Source organism: Zootoca vivipara, chromosome 1 (assembly GCF_963506605.1).
Source record: "Zootoca vivipara chromosome 1, rZooViv1.1, whole genome shotgun sequence".
NCBI classification, from domain to species: Eukaryota; Metazoa; Chordata; class Lepidosauria; order Squamata; family Lacertidae; genus Zootoca; species Zootoca vivipara.
Window position 1 is genome coordinate 11,316,598 of NC_083276.1, and position 15,897 is coordinate 11,332,494.

The 15,897-nt window shown below is 47.9% G+C and overlaps 2 protein-coding genes across 3 annotated transcripts in view; one reads left to right on the forward strand and one right to left on the reverse strand.

The window, feature by feature from the left end:
- Positions 1-2,065: 2,065 nt before the first annotated feature.
- SIVA1 (SIVA1 apoptosis inducing factor) lies at positions 2,066-11,799 on the forward strand. Its single transcript, XM_035104848.2, has 4 exons — positions 2,066-2,393; positions 5,047-5,238; positions 5,710-5,866; positions 9,366-11,799. The coding sequence occupies exons 1-4, from the start codon at positions 2,276-2,278 to the stop codon at positions 9,421-9,423; spliced, it is 525 nt and encodes a 174-aa protein (XP_034960739.1). The 5' UTR covers positions 2,066-2,275; the 3' UTR covers positions 9,424-11,799.
- A 192-nt stretch (positions 11,800-11,991) lies between these two features.
- The window catches only part of AKT1 (AKT serine/threonine kinase 1), a 106,244-nt gene continuing 102,338 nt past the window's right edge, over positions 11,992-15,897 (reverse strand). For both annotated transcript variants that reach the window (XM_035104871.2, XM_035104862.2), the window contains exons 13-14: positions 14,690-14,792; positions 11,992-13,439 (exon numbers count right to left, since the gene is read on the reverse strand). In XM_035104871.2, the coding sequence (XP_034960762.1) occupies positions 13,360-13,439; positions 14,690-14,792 (183 nt within the window). In that variant the 3' untranslated portion in view covers positions 11,992-13,359. The remainder of the gene's footprint in view (positions 13,440-14,689; positions 14,793-15,897) is intronic.

Consider the following 15,897-nt stretch of genomic DNA (forward strand, 5'->3'; position numbering starts at 1 on the left):
TTTGGTCTCTTGAGTCTTCTTTTGCAATCACAGAAGATCTTGATCAATATTCCACTACTGTTCATGAGAATCTGGCAAATTAGCTAATGTATGTCCAAGAGGCAGTTCTGGTTTTTACATCAACTTGGTTTGTGTGTGTGGTAAAAGAAAGGTCAGTGAAACTATTCTAACCTGGTCCCAAAAGCTCAGCTGAAACCTCTTTGGGGAAAGGGTTCTACAGCTGGGGCAAATCCACAGCATAGGCCCTTAATCTCTGAATGAGATCTTAATAACTGGGCAGGTCCATATTTCTTTACTCAAGTTTCTTAGATCTTGGCCTTCCTCCCATCTTGAGTTCAGGGTAGCTAGTAACCAATAAATAATCATGCAAAACAACACAATATAAACCACAATATTGTAACAGTAACAACTAAGCAGCATAAAATATCAGTAAAAACCCACCTGAAAATAGTTTACCCCAGTATACAAATGCCTTGCCAGTATAAAAATATCTGTGCTACAGTCTGTAATGTGGAGCAGATAGTCCTTGATCTAATCTACTGCCTACTGTGTTTTAAAGAAAACCCAGTATCCTGAATTGCACCTTAAACAGATGGGAGATCTTTGAATATTGGTTAACATTGGTAAAATGTATGTTCCATGTTGCTGGTTTCATTAAATAATCTTAGCTCCAGCCTTTTAGAACCCAAGGGCACATTTAGAAAACTAAGAATGTCATGGGTACCACCTCAAACTGTCTGCCATTGGGTTAGTAGTGATTTGTGTTTGTGGTAGACAGCCAAAAGAAGACAGCAGAGGAAGAGGATCTAGGAAGACAAAAAATAATAATGGGAAGGCAGAGTGGCGCAATCCTACAATCATTAGAGCAGCATATCTGGGCCTTCAGTACTCAGCTCTCTAAAATTCCTGCCAAGATAATTCTGCTCCTGCATGAATAAAGCCATTGAACTCCAGAAACTTCAGGAGCAGCAGGATGCCAGAGAATGTGAAGTGGCTGCCACCTGGCGCACCTCCACTGCCCATCATAAGGAATGCTTTGCAGGTGAAGACCAACAACCTGGCTCAATACCTGGTTATGCTGGGCTATGTGAAGCTTGCACTTTGAGCAGCCTGCTGAGTTCCCCAAGATATAAGAAAAAAGCCCAACAAAATTTGTAAAAGAAAGATTGGGAGGGGCAAGGTGCTCCCCAGATCTGGCAGAGATTCCAGAATTAGCTACTGTACCTTGCACCAGATGGTGTTTCTGTATAGTTTTCAAAGGCTACAATTTACTGGCCGGTTACATACCTGCACTGGTAGAAGGGGTTGCAAATGGAACATCAATCTAGGTTCCTTATTTGAAAGAAAGGAGGGGGGCAGTTAGAAACCACTCTGTGCCCTTGTGAGCTCATGAGCACACAAAGAGGTAAGTGCATGAGAAGATGGTTTAAGAAAGGAGGAAGCTGCGTTTGGGAATAGCTACTTTCTCGCTGCAACATTTTGAAGAGTAAGCTCCTTGGCGAGGTTATTCTCAGCTGTGCGCAACTGCTACCTTTAATTGAGCATCTCACAAAATCAGCAACGCAACAAGCCAAGCCCAATGAAATAGAATTTTTTATTTCATAAGCATTTATTCAGCGTTTGATTGTAAGCCAGAAAGCGGTTTACAAAAACATTAGATAGATAGATAGATTTGTTGTTGTTGTTGTTTAGTCGTTTAGTCGTGTCCGACTCTTCGTGACCCCATGGACCATAGCACGCCAGGCACTCCTGTCTTCCACTGCCTCCCGTAGTTTGGTCAAACTCATGTTCGTAGCTTCGAGAACACTGTCCAACCATCTTGTCCTCTGTCGTCCCCTTCTCCTAGTGCCCTCAATCTTTCCCAACAAGATAGATAGATAGATAGATAGATAGATAGATAAGATAGAGCAACAGTACGACTTACCTCCACGGAAGCGCCTCGGCCCCACCCCCTAGCGGTGTCATCAAGGCTACGGTTCCTGTGGTAGGAGGGCCTGCTTCGAGTCCCGCCCACACACCCTGTCATAAATCCCGCCCACGCCAGCCCCGCCCACCTATGCTTTCAAGGCGCTCTGCGTCCTTCCTTATTGGCTGACACACCTCGTGACGTAGAAGTAGGTGGGGGCGTGGCGGCGAGATCTGAAAGAAGTTTGTGTTGAGTCGCCGCCGCCGCCGCTGCTATTTTCCCGCGCGGGAGGGCCCAGCCAGCTACATAAAAACAAGCGCTTTCCTGCCGGCGCTGGTCTCCTCGGGCGCGTGACGTGAGGGGAAGGGGATGCCGAAGCGCTCCTGCCCGTTCGGGGACTCTTCCCCGGTGCAGCTGAAGACCCGCGTGAGGCTGAGGGAGCTGAGCCAGGGCGTCCAGGGCGAGCGCTACCGCCGCGAGATCTTCGGTGAGGAGGCGGCGGCGGCCGGGCGCGAGGGAGGGACTCGGAACCGTGTTCTCCCGAGGACGAAACTTTGGTCAAGGGCGCCGCTTCCTGACCAGTTTTTCACTCTCGCGAGCACTGAGTTCATTCTCTCGCGAGAACGGAACGCTTCAGCGGGGTGGGGGTAGGGGAAGGAGCAGAATGGAGCAAAGGCCCTTTTATTCTTGAGGGGAGAGTTGTGTGAAGAGATTCCTCCGTCTCCACATCTCCCAGCCTTTTCTCTGCTAAGCACACAGCTCAAACCTGCCTGGTGTTTGTTTCCTCTGAAGGGAAAACACTCTGCACATGCCCAGGCGCTGTGGTTCTTTTCATGGAGAGCGTTTTTTGAAGAGATTTCCTCCCTCTCCTCTGCTGCACCTCTCATCCTTTCCCTGCCTGGTCTTTCTTTCGGCACATGCCCAGGGACCAGTGGGTTCTCTCTTGAAGCTGAGACACCCCACCCACTCGCCCTGCATTTCTAAGCATAGAGGTGCTTGACCTCGAACCTGCCTGCTTTTCCTTATGAAAGGAGAGCACTCTGCACGCGCCCAGGAATTAGTGTTACAGTTAGGCAATTTTTACACACCAGACTTCTCTTAACTGCCTTCGCCTCTTTGGGATAGGAATGGGTATTGTGTGATGAAGCACATGGCAGACCAGCTCTGCTGTGTTTTGGGAGGAAGATTTCTGATTCTGCTGCCTTAATGCTCTGGACTTCTACCCCAAAGGCCTCCCCTGCAGGCACTAGCGCTTAGGCAATGCTATTGTGCTCTTGCATCTTCTGTGGATGCTGAATCAGGGTCTGAAAATGGGGCCTTTTTGCAAGAGGGAACTAGGATTAAAGTAAAGGTAAAGGGACCCCTGACCCTTAGGTCCAGTCGTGGACGACTCTGGGGTTGTGGCGCTCATCTCATCTTGACCGAGGGAGCCGGCGTACAGCTTCCAGGTCAGTGTGGCCAGCATGACAAAGCTGTTTCTGGCGAAAGCAGAGCAGCACATGGAAACGACGTTTACCTTCTCCTGTAGTGGCACCTATTTATCTACTTGCACTTTGACATGCTTTTGAACTGCTAGGTTGGCAGGAGCTGGAACCGAGCAACGGGAGCTCACCCCGTCACAGGGATTTGAACTTTCGACCTTCTGATTGGCAAGCCCTAGGCTCTGTGGTTTAACCCACAGCGCCACCCACGTCCCACCTACTCAGCAAAGGGGCAGAGAGATTTTTCTCCTCTTTAACCTGTCAAGGAAACACAAGCGGTTGCTGGTGAGGCTGTGACAGCCTAGTTCCCCTGGCTTTGGAAACCACATGCAAATCAAAATGGATAGAAATAAACATTTCCATAAAGCTGTGGTTGCCGCTCCACTTTGAAGTTAGGCTTGAAAGAAGCATTCTATTTTAACCAAAAGAATAAGTTGTGTACTTGATTGTAAGTGTGTGTGTGTGTGTGGTGCCCAAGGTCCCCCCAAAGTTGGTGACTCCTGCTGCAGAGCCACTCTGCATTGCACTTCCTAACTTTAATCCTGGTTACATTCTGCAGTGTGATCTCTCTTGGTAGAGTCTCCAATGTGATTTTAAGATTTTCAGCTCCTTGCTAATTAATTTGGTTTGATCTCCATTGTACCTCGCTTTCTTTTTAATTGCATGTTTATTCATGTGTCTTTATCTACGTCACACATTGGTGTGCTTTGTGTTTCTGGTGTAGTAGGTTTTTGTGTGTGAAGCCACACAGCTTTGCTTTTGTGCACATGAATGCATGGCCACGCATTGGGTGGAAGTGCATATATCCTCCCGCCCTCCCTGTACACAAATCTTCTGTCTCTCCCCCTCATTTTCACCCCACGGGGCATTTCCTATGCCCTAATTTTGCCACAGTGTTCTTTCTGCCACAAACTAACACAGTTGCAGGGATTTGTGCAACATAAAAACCTTTCAATGACAAAGCTGGTATATCTGTTACACATTTAAATATAAGAATGCAATGCATGTTGGGAAATCAGGTTCTTATTACTGTATAAGCTATTGCTTGGACATAAAAAGATTTTTGACTAACAACTGGTGGTCATAAGAGTTTGTGTTCTAATAAGCTGATAAAATACAAAGTGCAGATGAGTTGCATATGTTTATGTTTCTGTTCCTGTGTGAGAGGAATCTGGGGTCAGTGCTTTATCCTGTGAGTAATGAGCTGTGGCTGAAATGTGGACTGGTGTTTTCATAATGGGGGATTGAATGGGGATACAGTGCTGGGAAAGTAGGGTCTGTTACTTGGGTTGTTGCCATCTGGGCAAGTTGTTAGCTACTTCACATTCTCAGAACCTAGCGAGTGATCTGTAGATAGCATAAAGAAGCAGCCTTCCTTTCCTCCTTTGAAGTGATCTTTGAATTGTAGAGTAGAAGGTACCACAAGGGTCATTTAGTCTACCCCCTGCAATGCAGGAAACATTTGCCCAATGTTGGGCTCAAACCTACAACGCTGAGATCAAGAGTCTCATGCTCTACCAATGAAACAAAAGCTGTTGCAGAATAGCTTTGAGGTGGTGGTGGAAATGTTTCTTTCTTGGGGAAGATGATATTCAGTAGAGTGGGAAACCAGTTCGAGATAGTTTTCTGTTACCATTCCCACCTTGTCCTTTTTTGCAGAGAAAACAAAGCAACTGCTCTTCAGGGGTGCCCAGGCATACATGGATAACACATGGAATGGCAGCACGGCGGGAGCACACTCTCCAGAGCTGCTTGCAGGCAGACCAGAAGTTTGCTCTCGGCTTAGTTGCAGTGGACAAATGTTAATTGGGCAGGATGGAAAACTTATACAGCCCTGTGCAAGAGAAACAGGTAAGCAAGTTTAGCCAGCTTTCAAGTACCTGTGCAGTGGATTCTGTTTCTGTTCACTTTTCTTCTATTGGGTTGCAGTGTTAAGTTCAGTGTAACTGTGATATGCATGTATAGAGCAATTGACTTGCTCCAGTTGGGCTTCTCTGGAGGAACTGTAAGCCTTGATCTTTGTGTGGCGTAGGGAGCAAACTGAGGCTCACAGGGCATATTCAAGTTGTCTGCAGCATTTCTGTGAAGAACAGCAGGCACAATTCCTCCCTTCAGAGCAGCTCAATAGGATTCCATATGTATCATCTAGTTTAGATTTCGGCATCACAGAGCCTTGGAATGGATGATCCTCAGGGTCCCTTCCAACTCTACAATTCTTTGTAGATGGCTTGAAGATTGTGATCTGCTTTCTGAAATGGGTGCTTTTTCTGACACTTGATGCTCAAATCTGTTCTAACATACAATCTGTACGTTTCTACACAGCTCTGCCGGAATGCGTTTCCACGGCCTGCTCCTCGTGCATAAGAACAGTTGACGTCAAAGAAACTTGCTCTCAGTGCGATCGGCACATATGCCAGAATTGCAGTAAACTCTGCAGCTGTTGCCATGTAGTTGCTTGCTCCTTGTGTTCTGTTACAGAGTAAGTGTCCATGCAGACTAGGCATGAGTTAAAACTTCCTTCAGTTGGTTTGGGTCACTCTGCATGCTGAATGTAGCAAACTGGTTGGTAATAGCATTCCCCGCAAAATTGGTTTGGAGAAGTGGGACGTATGCCAAAAGCTGCAAGGAAGCATTGACACATTGTGAGATATATGCAATGGCCTTTGAACCTCAGATTTTAGTTTGAACTTAGATAATATTAAGAAAATCGAGGAGAGGGAAAGGCAGTCTAGGTTAGCAGAACTCCCTGCAAATATTGGCATCAGAAATTTTCTCATGTCCTGGAGCGGGGCTGGAGAACCACTTCCAGCCACCAGTGAGCCAAGTCCCCAGCCCTTGCAGGCTATTTTAACAGTGTGGCAAATCAAACTTGCGAGCAAAGGCACAAGTCATTGCAAGCACTCGCAACCAGCTGATTAGCACCGTGTGAAAACCCCACTTCTGCCAGGAAGCAAGCCTTTTACCTGGCCTACAGGTAAAGGGCAGGAGAGGGGCTTGGCTTTGGCACCAACAGCCTCATGGGCCGAATAGGGAGGCTTCTCAGCCTGGGCCGCTTTGGGAGGAAAATAATATACATAAGCTAGTATCTTGAAGCCCATTAAAATAACGGGTGCTAGAGCAGACCTCTTGTCTTCCTTCATCCCCTTGGTACCGTGTTTCCCCTATTTTAAGACGTAGTCATTATATAAGCCATAGCAGGATTTTAAGCGTTTAGGAAATATAAGCCATACCCCGAAAATAAGCCATACCTCCGAGGAGCGAGACTGCTGAGTGCCCCAGCCAGCCAGCGGGACCCAGCACGCCGCGGCAAGAGTATAGAAATAAGAAGTAAAGCAGAGAAAGAAGTCACAGCGAAGAGGGGTGTCCGGCAAGCGGCGTGGGCTACCGCTGAGCAGGGCCGCCGAGGGGGAGGCAAGGGTGTGCGCGGATCCTCGGGGCCCCGCAGGCAGAGCTCAGTGCCGGACCTTGCGCTGGACTCCTGAGGGGGGGGAGGCGAGGGGGCGCGAGAGTCGATTGCTTTTCAGCAGATGCTGCCGCGCGAAGCAGCTTTCCGCGTCTCGGGAGGGAGTTGCGGGCGAAGAGGCGAACAATGTGAGGCTCGAGGTGGGCGAGACGGAGGGGCGGAGAACAAAAAGTCTGGGCAGCAGGCGGCTGCACGCACCGTGGCCTCGAGCGCAGGCTGGGGAAGAGGAGGCGAAGGAGGCGCGCTCAGTGCTGTGGGGGCTGAGGCATGGTGCAGTGCCCCGAGCCTCTGGGAGCCGGCAAGAGCAGGAGGCGGCTTGCCAGGTCAGCATCCAGCAGTGCGCGCGGAGCACCCCGAGCCTCTGAGAGCCAGCAGGACGAGGAGGAGGCTTGCCGGGTTGTCGCCCAGCAGCGCGCGCGGAGCGCCCCGAGCCTCTGCGATTGTTGTTGCTGCTGCTGGCTGCCGGAGGCTCGGGGCGCTCCGCGCGCGCTGCTGGGCAACGACCCGGCAAGCCTCCTCCTCGTCCTGCTGGCTCTCAGAGGCTCGGGGTGCTCCGCGCGCCCGAGCCAGCAGCCTGGCCTCTCTTTTTTTGCCTGCCTGAGGCGGCCTGCCGCCCCACCACCGGAACCGGCGGCTGCGGAGCGCTCCGCAGCGCCAGGCGGAGCGCAGCGGCCTGGCCTCTTTTTTTTTCTTTTTTGCCTGCCGCCCCGCCACCGGAACCGGCAGCTGCAAAGAGGAGCGCTCCGCAGCGCCGAGGGCTCGGAGCGCCCTGCAGCGCTGGGCGGAGCGCAGCGGCCTGGCCTCTTTGGTTTTGGTTTTTTTGCCTGCCGCCCTGCTACCGGAACCGGCAGCTGCAGAGAGGAGCACTCCGCAGTGCCGGACGAAGCACTGAGCCAGCGGCCTGCTGCCTTGGTGCCTGGAACCAGCTGCTGCTGCAGCGCCACACAGAGCGCCCAGCAGCATCCCAGCCAGCTGCCTGGCCCCTCCGAGGAGGCCTTAAGGTACAAGACATTCCCTGAAAATAAGACACCGTGTGTTTTCTTGAGTAAAAAAAAGAATAAGACTGTGTCTTAAAAAGGGGGAAACACGGTACACGCGAGTGTGCGTACGCACGACACGCATACATGCCGCTAGGAACCCGACCCCGACCCGGTGGGGCACCTGCTTCGCTGGGGCAGCAGCAGCATCTTGAGCAGCGGGTGCATGTAGAGCCAGAGGCCGCTGCGAGCCAGGCTCAGCACCCGCATGCGGGGCTCCAGGATCCGCAGGTCCATCGCGGCGGCGGCCCGAAGCTCGTGTCTCGGCAGCGGCAAGGCCGGATCGCAACCCCGCCGCTCGGCTATAGAAGCCGGGGCTGCGGCGCCACCTCCTTGGCCAGGCCTGGCCTACGGGGAGGAGGCTCGCCGGCCCCAGGATCCACCCACCGCCACCTCCTTTCCGCCCCTTGGTTGCCTGCCACCATGGGCGCTGCTGGGAGAAGGAGAGGTGTTGGGGCGCTAGAACGTATGTGAGAGGAGCGGCGGGGCCGCGGCCTTCCCTCCCTCTCTGCGCTTGGCTGCGGGGTGCGCCAGGAACGCAAGTAAACAAACTCGCTCTCCTGTCATGCCCTGCGGCTGAGCGCAGAGAGGGAGGGAAGGCCGCGGCCCCGCCGCTCCTCTCACATACGTTCTAGCGCCCCAACACCTCTCCTTCTCCCAGCAGCGCCCATGGTGGCAGGCAACCAAGGGGCGGAAAGGAGGTGGCGGTGGGTGGATCCCGGGGCCGGCGAGCCTCCTCCCCGTAGGCCAGGCCGCAGGGGAGCGTCGTGGATGCGGCGTCGGCGTCCAAGTGTCTCTGCGTTCCAAGTCCCAACGGCTGTCCGTGGGGCACATGCGCAGTAGCGCAAACCCAGTGACACAGGGACTGGACGCAGAGACGCTTGGACTTTATTATATAGGATAAGCTCCTCTGCAGCCAACATGAAATTGAACCATGAGTAAGCATGAGTGAGTTTAGGTGATTTTTGCCTCCAAATACCCACACACTACCTGTTCCTGCTGTTGCTGATCTCCCTGGAACTAAGCAGGGGAGGAGCAAAGCAGGGTTATGATGTTCCTATGAGTATCCACATACTTTGCTTAGTCATTGTATGGCTTAGCATTGCATGAGAACTGTTCCATTGTTTAATTTGTTGCACGAGTTCACGGTTATACATGCCCTTCATTAATTGTCTCATCTCTCAAAGCAGTTGCCCACTGTAGCTAAATGCACCCTGCATGTACAGGTTATTCTGGTGTGGGCCTCGATTTAATCCAGCAAGGTGATTCTTTGGTTTTTTGGTGGCTGGGGGAACCCGGCCAGATGGGCGGGGTATAAATAATAAATTATTATTATTATTATTATTCCCTCACAGCTTAATTTATTCAACCTCATGACTTCCTTTGCATGTGGTAGAGGTGATGGAGCTGGCGTTCTCTTCCTAAACCGTACAGAACACAAAGGTGCACTGAATTGCCTGTTGCCTTCTTTCTTCTAGGTCCGATGACATTGGCGAGCGAATACTTTGCAATGGCTGCTCCATGTTTGAAGACTAAAATGCTCGAAACGACAGTACTAAGTTTTAAGGACATAATTATCTTGTTTAAATAGGTGGACAATTCCCACCCCACCGCCCGTCTTGCTACTGTGACATTGGGGTGCCGCTTTATAAATAGTGTATATTTCTAGAACTGTAATTTTAATAGAATAAACTTTTTATATTATCTCTCGTGGAGGGTGCATTTGGCTAGCCTTGCTGGCATCTGTTCTGATTAGGCGGAAGAGGAGTTTTATTCAATTCCTTAGAAATGCAACGTAATGGAATGCTGAAGCTCAGAGGGAGCTCATTCTTCAGATGCGGAGTCTCTGGTTCGATCCGTGGCGTCTTTAGATAGGGCTGAGACAAATGGACAACTGTTGCCAGACAGTGTAGACAAAAATGAACTACAGGGGTCAGTAATCTGACTGAATAAAGGACCTTCCCATGCCCCTAAACTTTGATGTGGTCAGAATCTGATTCAAAGTATTCACGGTAAACCTCCTTTTTCAGTGGCTTGGATCATTTAAGCATCTTGTGTTTGCAGCATCTAATACTGCTTCTAAACAGACTGTCCAGATTCAGTTTGTGAATGACTGTCTCTTTCCCCCCAGTTCTTAAGTAATGCTTTGTTGAAGAAATGAGCCATCTAAATTGTTCTATGTATTTTTTTTTATAAACCTAGACTCATAGGACTTATTTTAACTCTCTTCCTTCCAAGTAAGAGTGTTTGGGTATACATGAAAAGTTGAAACAACCCTGCTCACATAACCTTCAAAGAGGCTCAACCACAAACTTGTAGACTCTCCTGATACTACACAGGAAGTGGTCACAAGTCATTTCACAAATGATGCCAAGTGGTTGTTCATGACACCAGTTGCATTACATAGGGGACAGATAAGTAGGAAAGTTTAGGTCAGGCATCCCCAAACTTCAGCCCTCCAGATGTTTTGGACTACAATTCCCATCATCCCTGACCACTTGTCCTGTTAGCTAGGGATCATGGGAGTTGTAGGCCAAAACATCTGGAGGGCCACAGTTTGGGGATGCCTGGTTTAGGTACTTTTAACTATCAGTTTCACATTGGACACCCAATTGTGTAACCTCACTGTATACAAGTTGTACAAGTGACAATAAAGTATTTCAAGTGACAATAACGTATTTCAATTTCAATCAGGAAAAAGTCAAGATAGGAAATGATGCAGGAGAGCAAGTTATAGCAGGCTGAATTTTGGGATTGATTAATTATCAGAGTGCTTTATTTCAAGCTAGAGCTGCCACATTTATGTCCAAGTAGTAAAAATCCACTGTTGGAAAGCAGGTTTTGGATCTGAAAGGTTGCCTTTTGTGTGTGCGTTGGGGTGGTGGTGGTTTAAAAGCCCTCATATGCTGCTGTCAGCCAGATTTTATTGCACAAGTGAACCCTTTGTAGTAGCTTTCTCTTTGGAGAGACTTTTTTTCTCAGGCTTCAGCCCCATTTCCCCAAACAGCTTTCCCCCTTCCCACCCTCCTCCTCTCACACTCGCTCGCTTGAGCTCAGCAGCATTGCTTCTTGCACATCTCTGTACCAAGTCTGACCAATCTCCCGGTCGTGGGATCTTTGTGGCAATCAAAGTCCTGCTAATGAGACACTCCTTAAACACTTCCCATTTTGTATTTCCTGGAAATGAAGTTCTTGTTACGGCTGAGCTCTCGCCTCTCCCCCCCCCCCCCTTGATGGCAGGTATATATTTTTTATGTATAATGTAAAATCATACACACACCTCAGTCTGCTGATTATTCTATTGTAGCTCCTTGGCAACAGCTTGTGTGCCCCACCTTCTTATAGCAGGCTGATAATTCAGCCTTTAGCAAGGTTCTCCCAAATCCATTGCACAGCAGGCAGGGGAAAAGGCTGCATCCAGTTTTGCTCTTTCAAAAGTCTGCATTGTTCCACCAAAGCCAAGGCCCGAGCTAACTTGTTAAAGCACATTTTATTGAAGTATTCTGAGGGAAACTTTCATATCATAAGTAAAAATACTAGAGTTGAATGTTGTAAAAAAACAAAACAAAAAAAGAACACACAAAATGATGGGATTTCATGTAGAGGGAAAACTGAGGGTATATTCCCTTTCAAATTAAAAAAAATAAGTGTTAAGGGACTGCAGTATATTCAATCAACTTTTTTTGCACAGGTAAGAGAACAGAAACAAAAGCATATCTAAAAAGAACATAAAGCCACAACTGAATAAACTCATTCGCGGCACAAGCAAGCGTTCAGAAATCCTGGCCCGTGTCAAAAGGCAAAGAGACAATTTAGTTACAAATGTCTGGCAGATTCAAAATGAGGTGGCTTCTGTGAAAATGCAAAACAAAGTGATAATAAAGGGGAGGGTATGGGGGAAGAGAGAGTTCACTTTTCGAACACATGAAGTTTCACCCAATTAATATTTTTTACACCCATCTGCAACTGCAAAAGGCAGAGCTTCTCCTCACCAGGGACGGGGAACTTGCAGGCACATGGATGTTGTTGAGAGCAAACACAGCAGCGTCCAAAGGGCCACGCATTCCCCACCCCTGGATCCAAGTGCTGGTGTCACCACCGAGCTTTCCTCCCCACCCCCCTAAAAATAATCATTAAAAATGTACACCGAAGCATGTGACGGAACACATGGATGTAGTAATATCAACGTGCATTTCACGTTCCCATTTTAGAACTGCCTTTTATAAATATACGAACAAAGCTATGGCTTCGTTGCCTGAAATTTGACTTGTCAACTTGTTTGGCAAGATGTTTCGTCGCTTAAGAATATTGTGCGGTTGCTGTCGGCATTTTTCCTTTTGTCATTTAATATACAGGCATGCCTGCCCACCCCTCTCCCCGCTGGTCAATTCTGCAACTAATAAGCGTTTGTGGTCCCCCCCCCCCAGTTGAAGTTGGTAAAACTGGCTCGTTTCTCCAAGGCACAACTAGTAGGAAACTGGGATGAGAAAATATTCTGGGAAGATGAGTTCAGAAAGACCCTTGTACGACTTCTGCTGGTTTCAACATGGGCCATGGCAAGAGAAAATGCCTGTGGATATCTGCTGATATTCAGCAAGATTAAACCTAGATAAATACACTCAGAGGGAATAATTAAAACTCACTGCCTTTAGTAGACTACCTCCCAGTGCACTGCAGAATATGGATCAAGTTCCATACAGCTCTGTTTGATATGTAACTGTACTGTCTTTTAAGAAGGTGTAGTAGCATAACTATCAGTTCTGCTGATAGTTTACCTCATTGAGGCCATTAGTGCCATTCCTATAATTAGTATCTTAACTTTGCTGACATTTTTTGTTTTGTTTCTGTCCAAATAGCGGCTGAACCTTTTGTTGTCTCCAGAGTTTGTCCAGACTATTTTTGCATTGTTGCTTGTATTGCACTACCTAAATCTGTCTCTCATCCTAAATATATCTAATGATTCAGAGTGCAGGTTCACTACTTACATAATGAAATGGTATGCAATAAATAAAAAAAAAGAGGTTTTCTCAAATGGTCACTGCTGTTGCTGCTGCTAGGTTGAAAACCTTAAACTTCATCTTTTTTACTTTTTTCCACACAAAAAACCCCCAAAACCAAATAATAATGGAAAATCTGAAACTGCTAGAAATAAAAGAGTTTTGGTGCATATTCTTAAAAACCAAAAAAAGGTCGTTTTTCGGAAGAAAAAGCCTTTCTCTTACATTTTCAATTGCGCTCTATGAGTGGATCCTTTGTCTTCCTTCCTCAAAATCGCTTCAGAGATTCCGATTCAAAAATGCATCAGGATTGTTTTAAATATACAACCTGTGAGGCTTCCTACAAATTCAACTAAACTGTAGTACAAACATAGTTTGCAAATCATGTATCGTAGAGAGATCTCTAGTGTCCGTCGAAATTATAAGGTCCCCAAAATGCAGTCTGATTGGTTCCTGTGAATGGATAAATGAAACACTAAGCCGTTCCGCTGGCCGAATAAGAGAACTGAGGGAAGTGCGGCCGTCGCTCGCTATCGACGTAATCCATATTGTCATCTGGAAGCAGAAAGAAAGCATTCTATTAATCTGCTGAGATACCAGTGCGTATAATGCTTTACAAGCAAGGCTTGAAAGACTTCAGGCCTGTTGGATCTACTTTGTTTAATTTTGTTTTGGTTACCCAAGACCTAACTAACCAGAGCTAGATGCAAAAAGATGCGTTGTCTTAGAATTAAAAAACAGGGTGCCTCTGAGCATATTCCGAGCTGGGGGCTTTGCTTTTCAGTACCAGAACTAAACTGAGCTCACAGTCCTTTCACACAGGAGTTAGGGGCTTCATGCAGAAAAGTCCCAGGTCCAATTTGTGGCATCCCCAGGAGAGACCCCCTTGCCTGAAACCTGGGAGAGATGCTGCCAGTCAGGACAATACTGAGGAAGATGGACCAATGTTTTGACTTGGTCCAAGGCAGCTTCCTATGTTCCTAACCTTTCTTTACCTTAGCAGCCTAATATAGTTGGAAAAAGTAGTTTTGTTGCTGCAATTGTTAGGATTCAGAAACCCCTTTTTGTCTACTTTGAACCTCCCAGTGATCTCCAAGAGGCTCTCATTCTATCTTTCGTCCACTCCTAGTTTACCTGGCAACTTCAAAATGCACACATTGTGGCTCTCTGTCTCAAGAAGCTAAGTCTACAGGTTGTCTAGCCAATGAAGGGGACTTCCTGGGTCATTCACGACTGCTGGCCATGCTGGCTGGAGCAGATGGGAGTTGGGAACAGGCAGGTGAAGCCAAACAAAGTCGAAAAAGGGGAGCCTGCAGAACGACTTTCAACCAGCCCAGCATTCCTGTTTGGACTTTGTAAAACCAGAGGTTCAAACAGGAGCTGGTTGAAAAACCTCTATTTTTGGAGGGGGTTTCAATGCAATGCCCTTCCTGAATCAGAAACAGGTTTGCATGGGATCCTGCTCAGCTAAGGAGGCAGGGGTTAAATCATGGCTGGCTTGGGTGAGAAAAGACGTGCATAGCCAATGCAGGATTTATCACCCTTCTCCTCTCTTCCAGTTGACATCTGAACCACTCTCAACCATGCTGAGCCCTCATGGTGGGCTGAGATTGGCCTACAAGCCAGAGGTTCCCAACCCTCGATCTGCAGTGCTTTCGATAAAACTCCAAAGAACTAGATTTAAGTCTTTGCTTTCTGGGAGATACTGGCTGAATCCCTGTCAGTGCACACAATCCTTTCATTAAGACAAACCTGGTGATACAGCGTGATATAAGTCTTTATAATGACAACCACAGCAGTTTTACCTTGATCAGGAGGGGTGATAGTGATCATCTGTGCTGTGAATTCTTCATCAAAGTACCGCGTGTCCGTTTCAGACGTCACCTGCGGTTTAAATGGTGGTACGAGCTGGAAATAAAGGAGAGAAGCAAAACCATCAGTATTTACCATCCTACCATAGGTGGGGGGTGGTTCCGCTCCTTTTAAAATGGCTAACTCACTCTGCTGATTTCACTTAGCATAATGTAGTTCTGGCACCTGATCTGGCTTTTTCACCCACTTTATAAATGATTGCCTGATGTACTGAACTTGAGAGGATGGGCGGGTCGTTTAGAGCTCAAGACCTCACAGAGCAGACAACTGGACCTTAAAGCGTGATGCTGACCAATTTAAATACGTCTACAGTATGTTGTTTTAACTTTTTTTGTTTGTTTTAATTCACAATCCGAAGCGATGGAAAACAAGGTTATGATGCGCACAATTTAGGGGTAAAAAGCCAAGTGATTATACTGTCAGTTTTAGAAAACAGCGGAACTAGTTTATACATAACCACCTGCTCACATAAAGCTATGTCCCAGCGCAGGCTACACGGGTCCATTTATGGCATGTTGCTAAGCCAAGAGTAGCCAATGTGCTGCCTTCCAAACTACAACTCCCATAATCCCTGACCTCTGGCCAAGTTTGCAAGGGCTGATGGGAGTTGGAGTCAAACAACATTGTGTAACTGCCCAGGGCTAGTGGGGGCTGGCAGGGATGGAGAACCCGCAGCCTTCCAGCATTGCTGGGCTACAACCCCCATCCTCTCTTGAGCACTAGCCATGCTGGCTGGGGCTGATGTGAGTTGTAGTTCAGCGACGTCCGGAGAGCCACTGGTCAGCCACCCCAGGGTCAGAACAGTATTGGCATCAGGTGGGCAAACAGAGAAAAAGGCTATGCAGAAGAAGATAAAGCTGAACCACCACTATTGTGTGTTAAGAAAAGATCAATAAGGGGTTGTTGTTTTTCTTGGAGGGGGGAGGGAATTCTGCCATTATAATTCTGTTGATTGTGCATGCCTGGCCTGCATGGAATAAGAGTACTTTCCGTACTCATAAAAATGCTGGACCACTTCCCAACACAACCTGAGAGCCAGCAGTGCTGGATCTGAATTCATAATGACAAGGCATCAACCAGGAAGCAGAAGACAAGACAGCTGAAATGTTGGTTCCAAGGTGCATCGCAGGTTACCTACACG

Bases quoted from the DNA above. Each gene is read 5' to 3' on its own strand.
- SIVA1 (XM_035104848.2), top strand. From the start codon at position 2,276: ATGCCGAAGCGCTCCTGCCCGTTCGGGGACTCTTCCCCGGTGCAGCTG. The intron at 2,394-5,046 runs GTGAGGAGGCGG...CCTTTTTTGCAG, and splicing joins CTACCGCCGCGAGATCTTCG to AGAAAACAAAGCAACTGCTC. The intron at 5,239-5,709 runs GTAAGCAAGTTT...GTTTCTACACAG, and splicing joins GCCCTGTGCAAGAGAAACAG to CTCTGCCGGAATGCGTTTCC.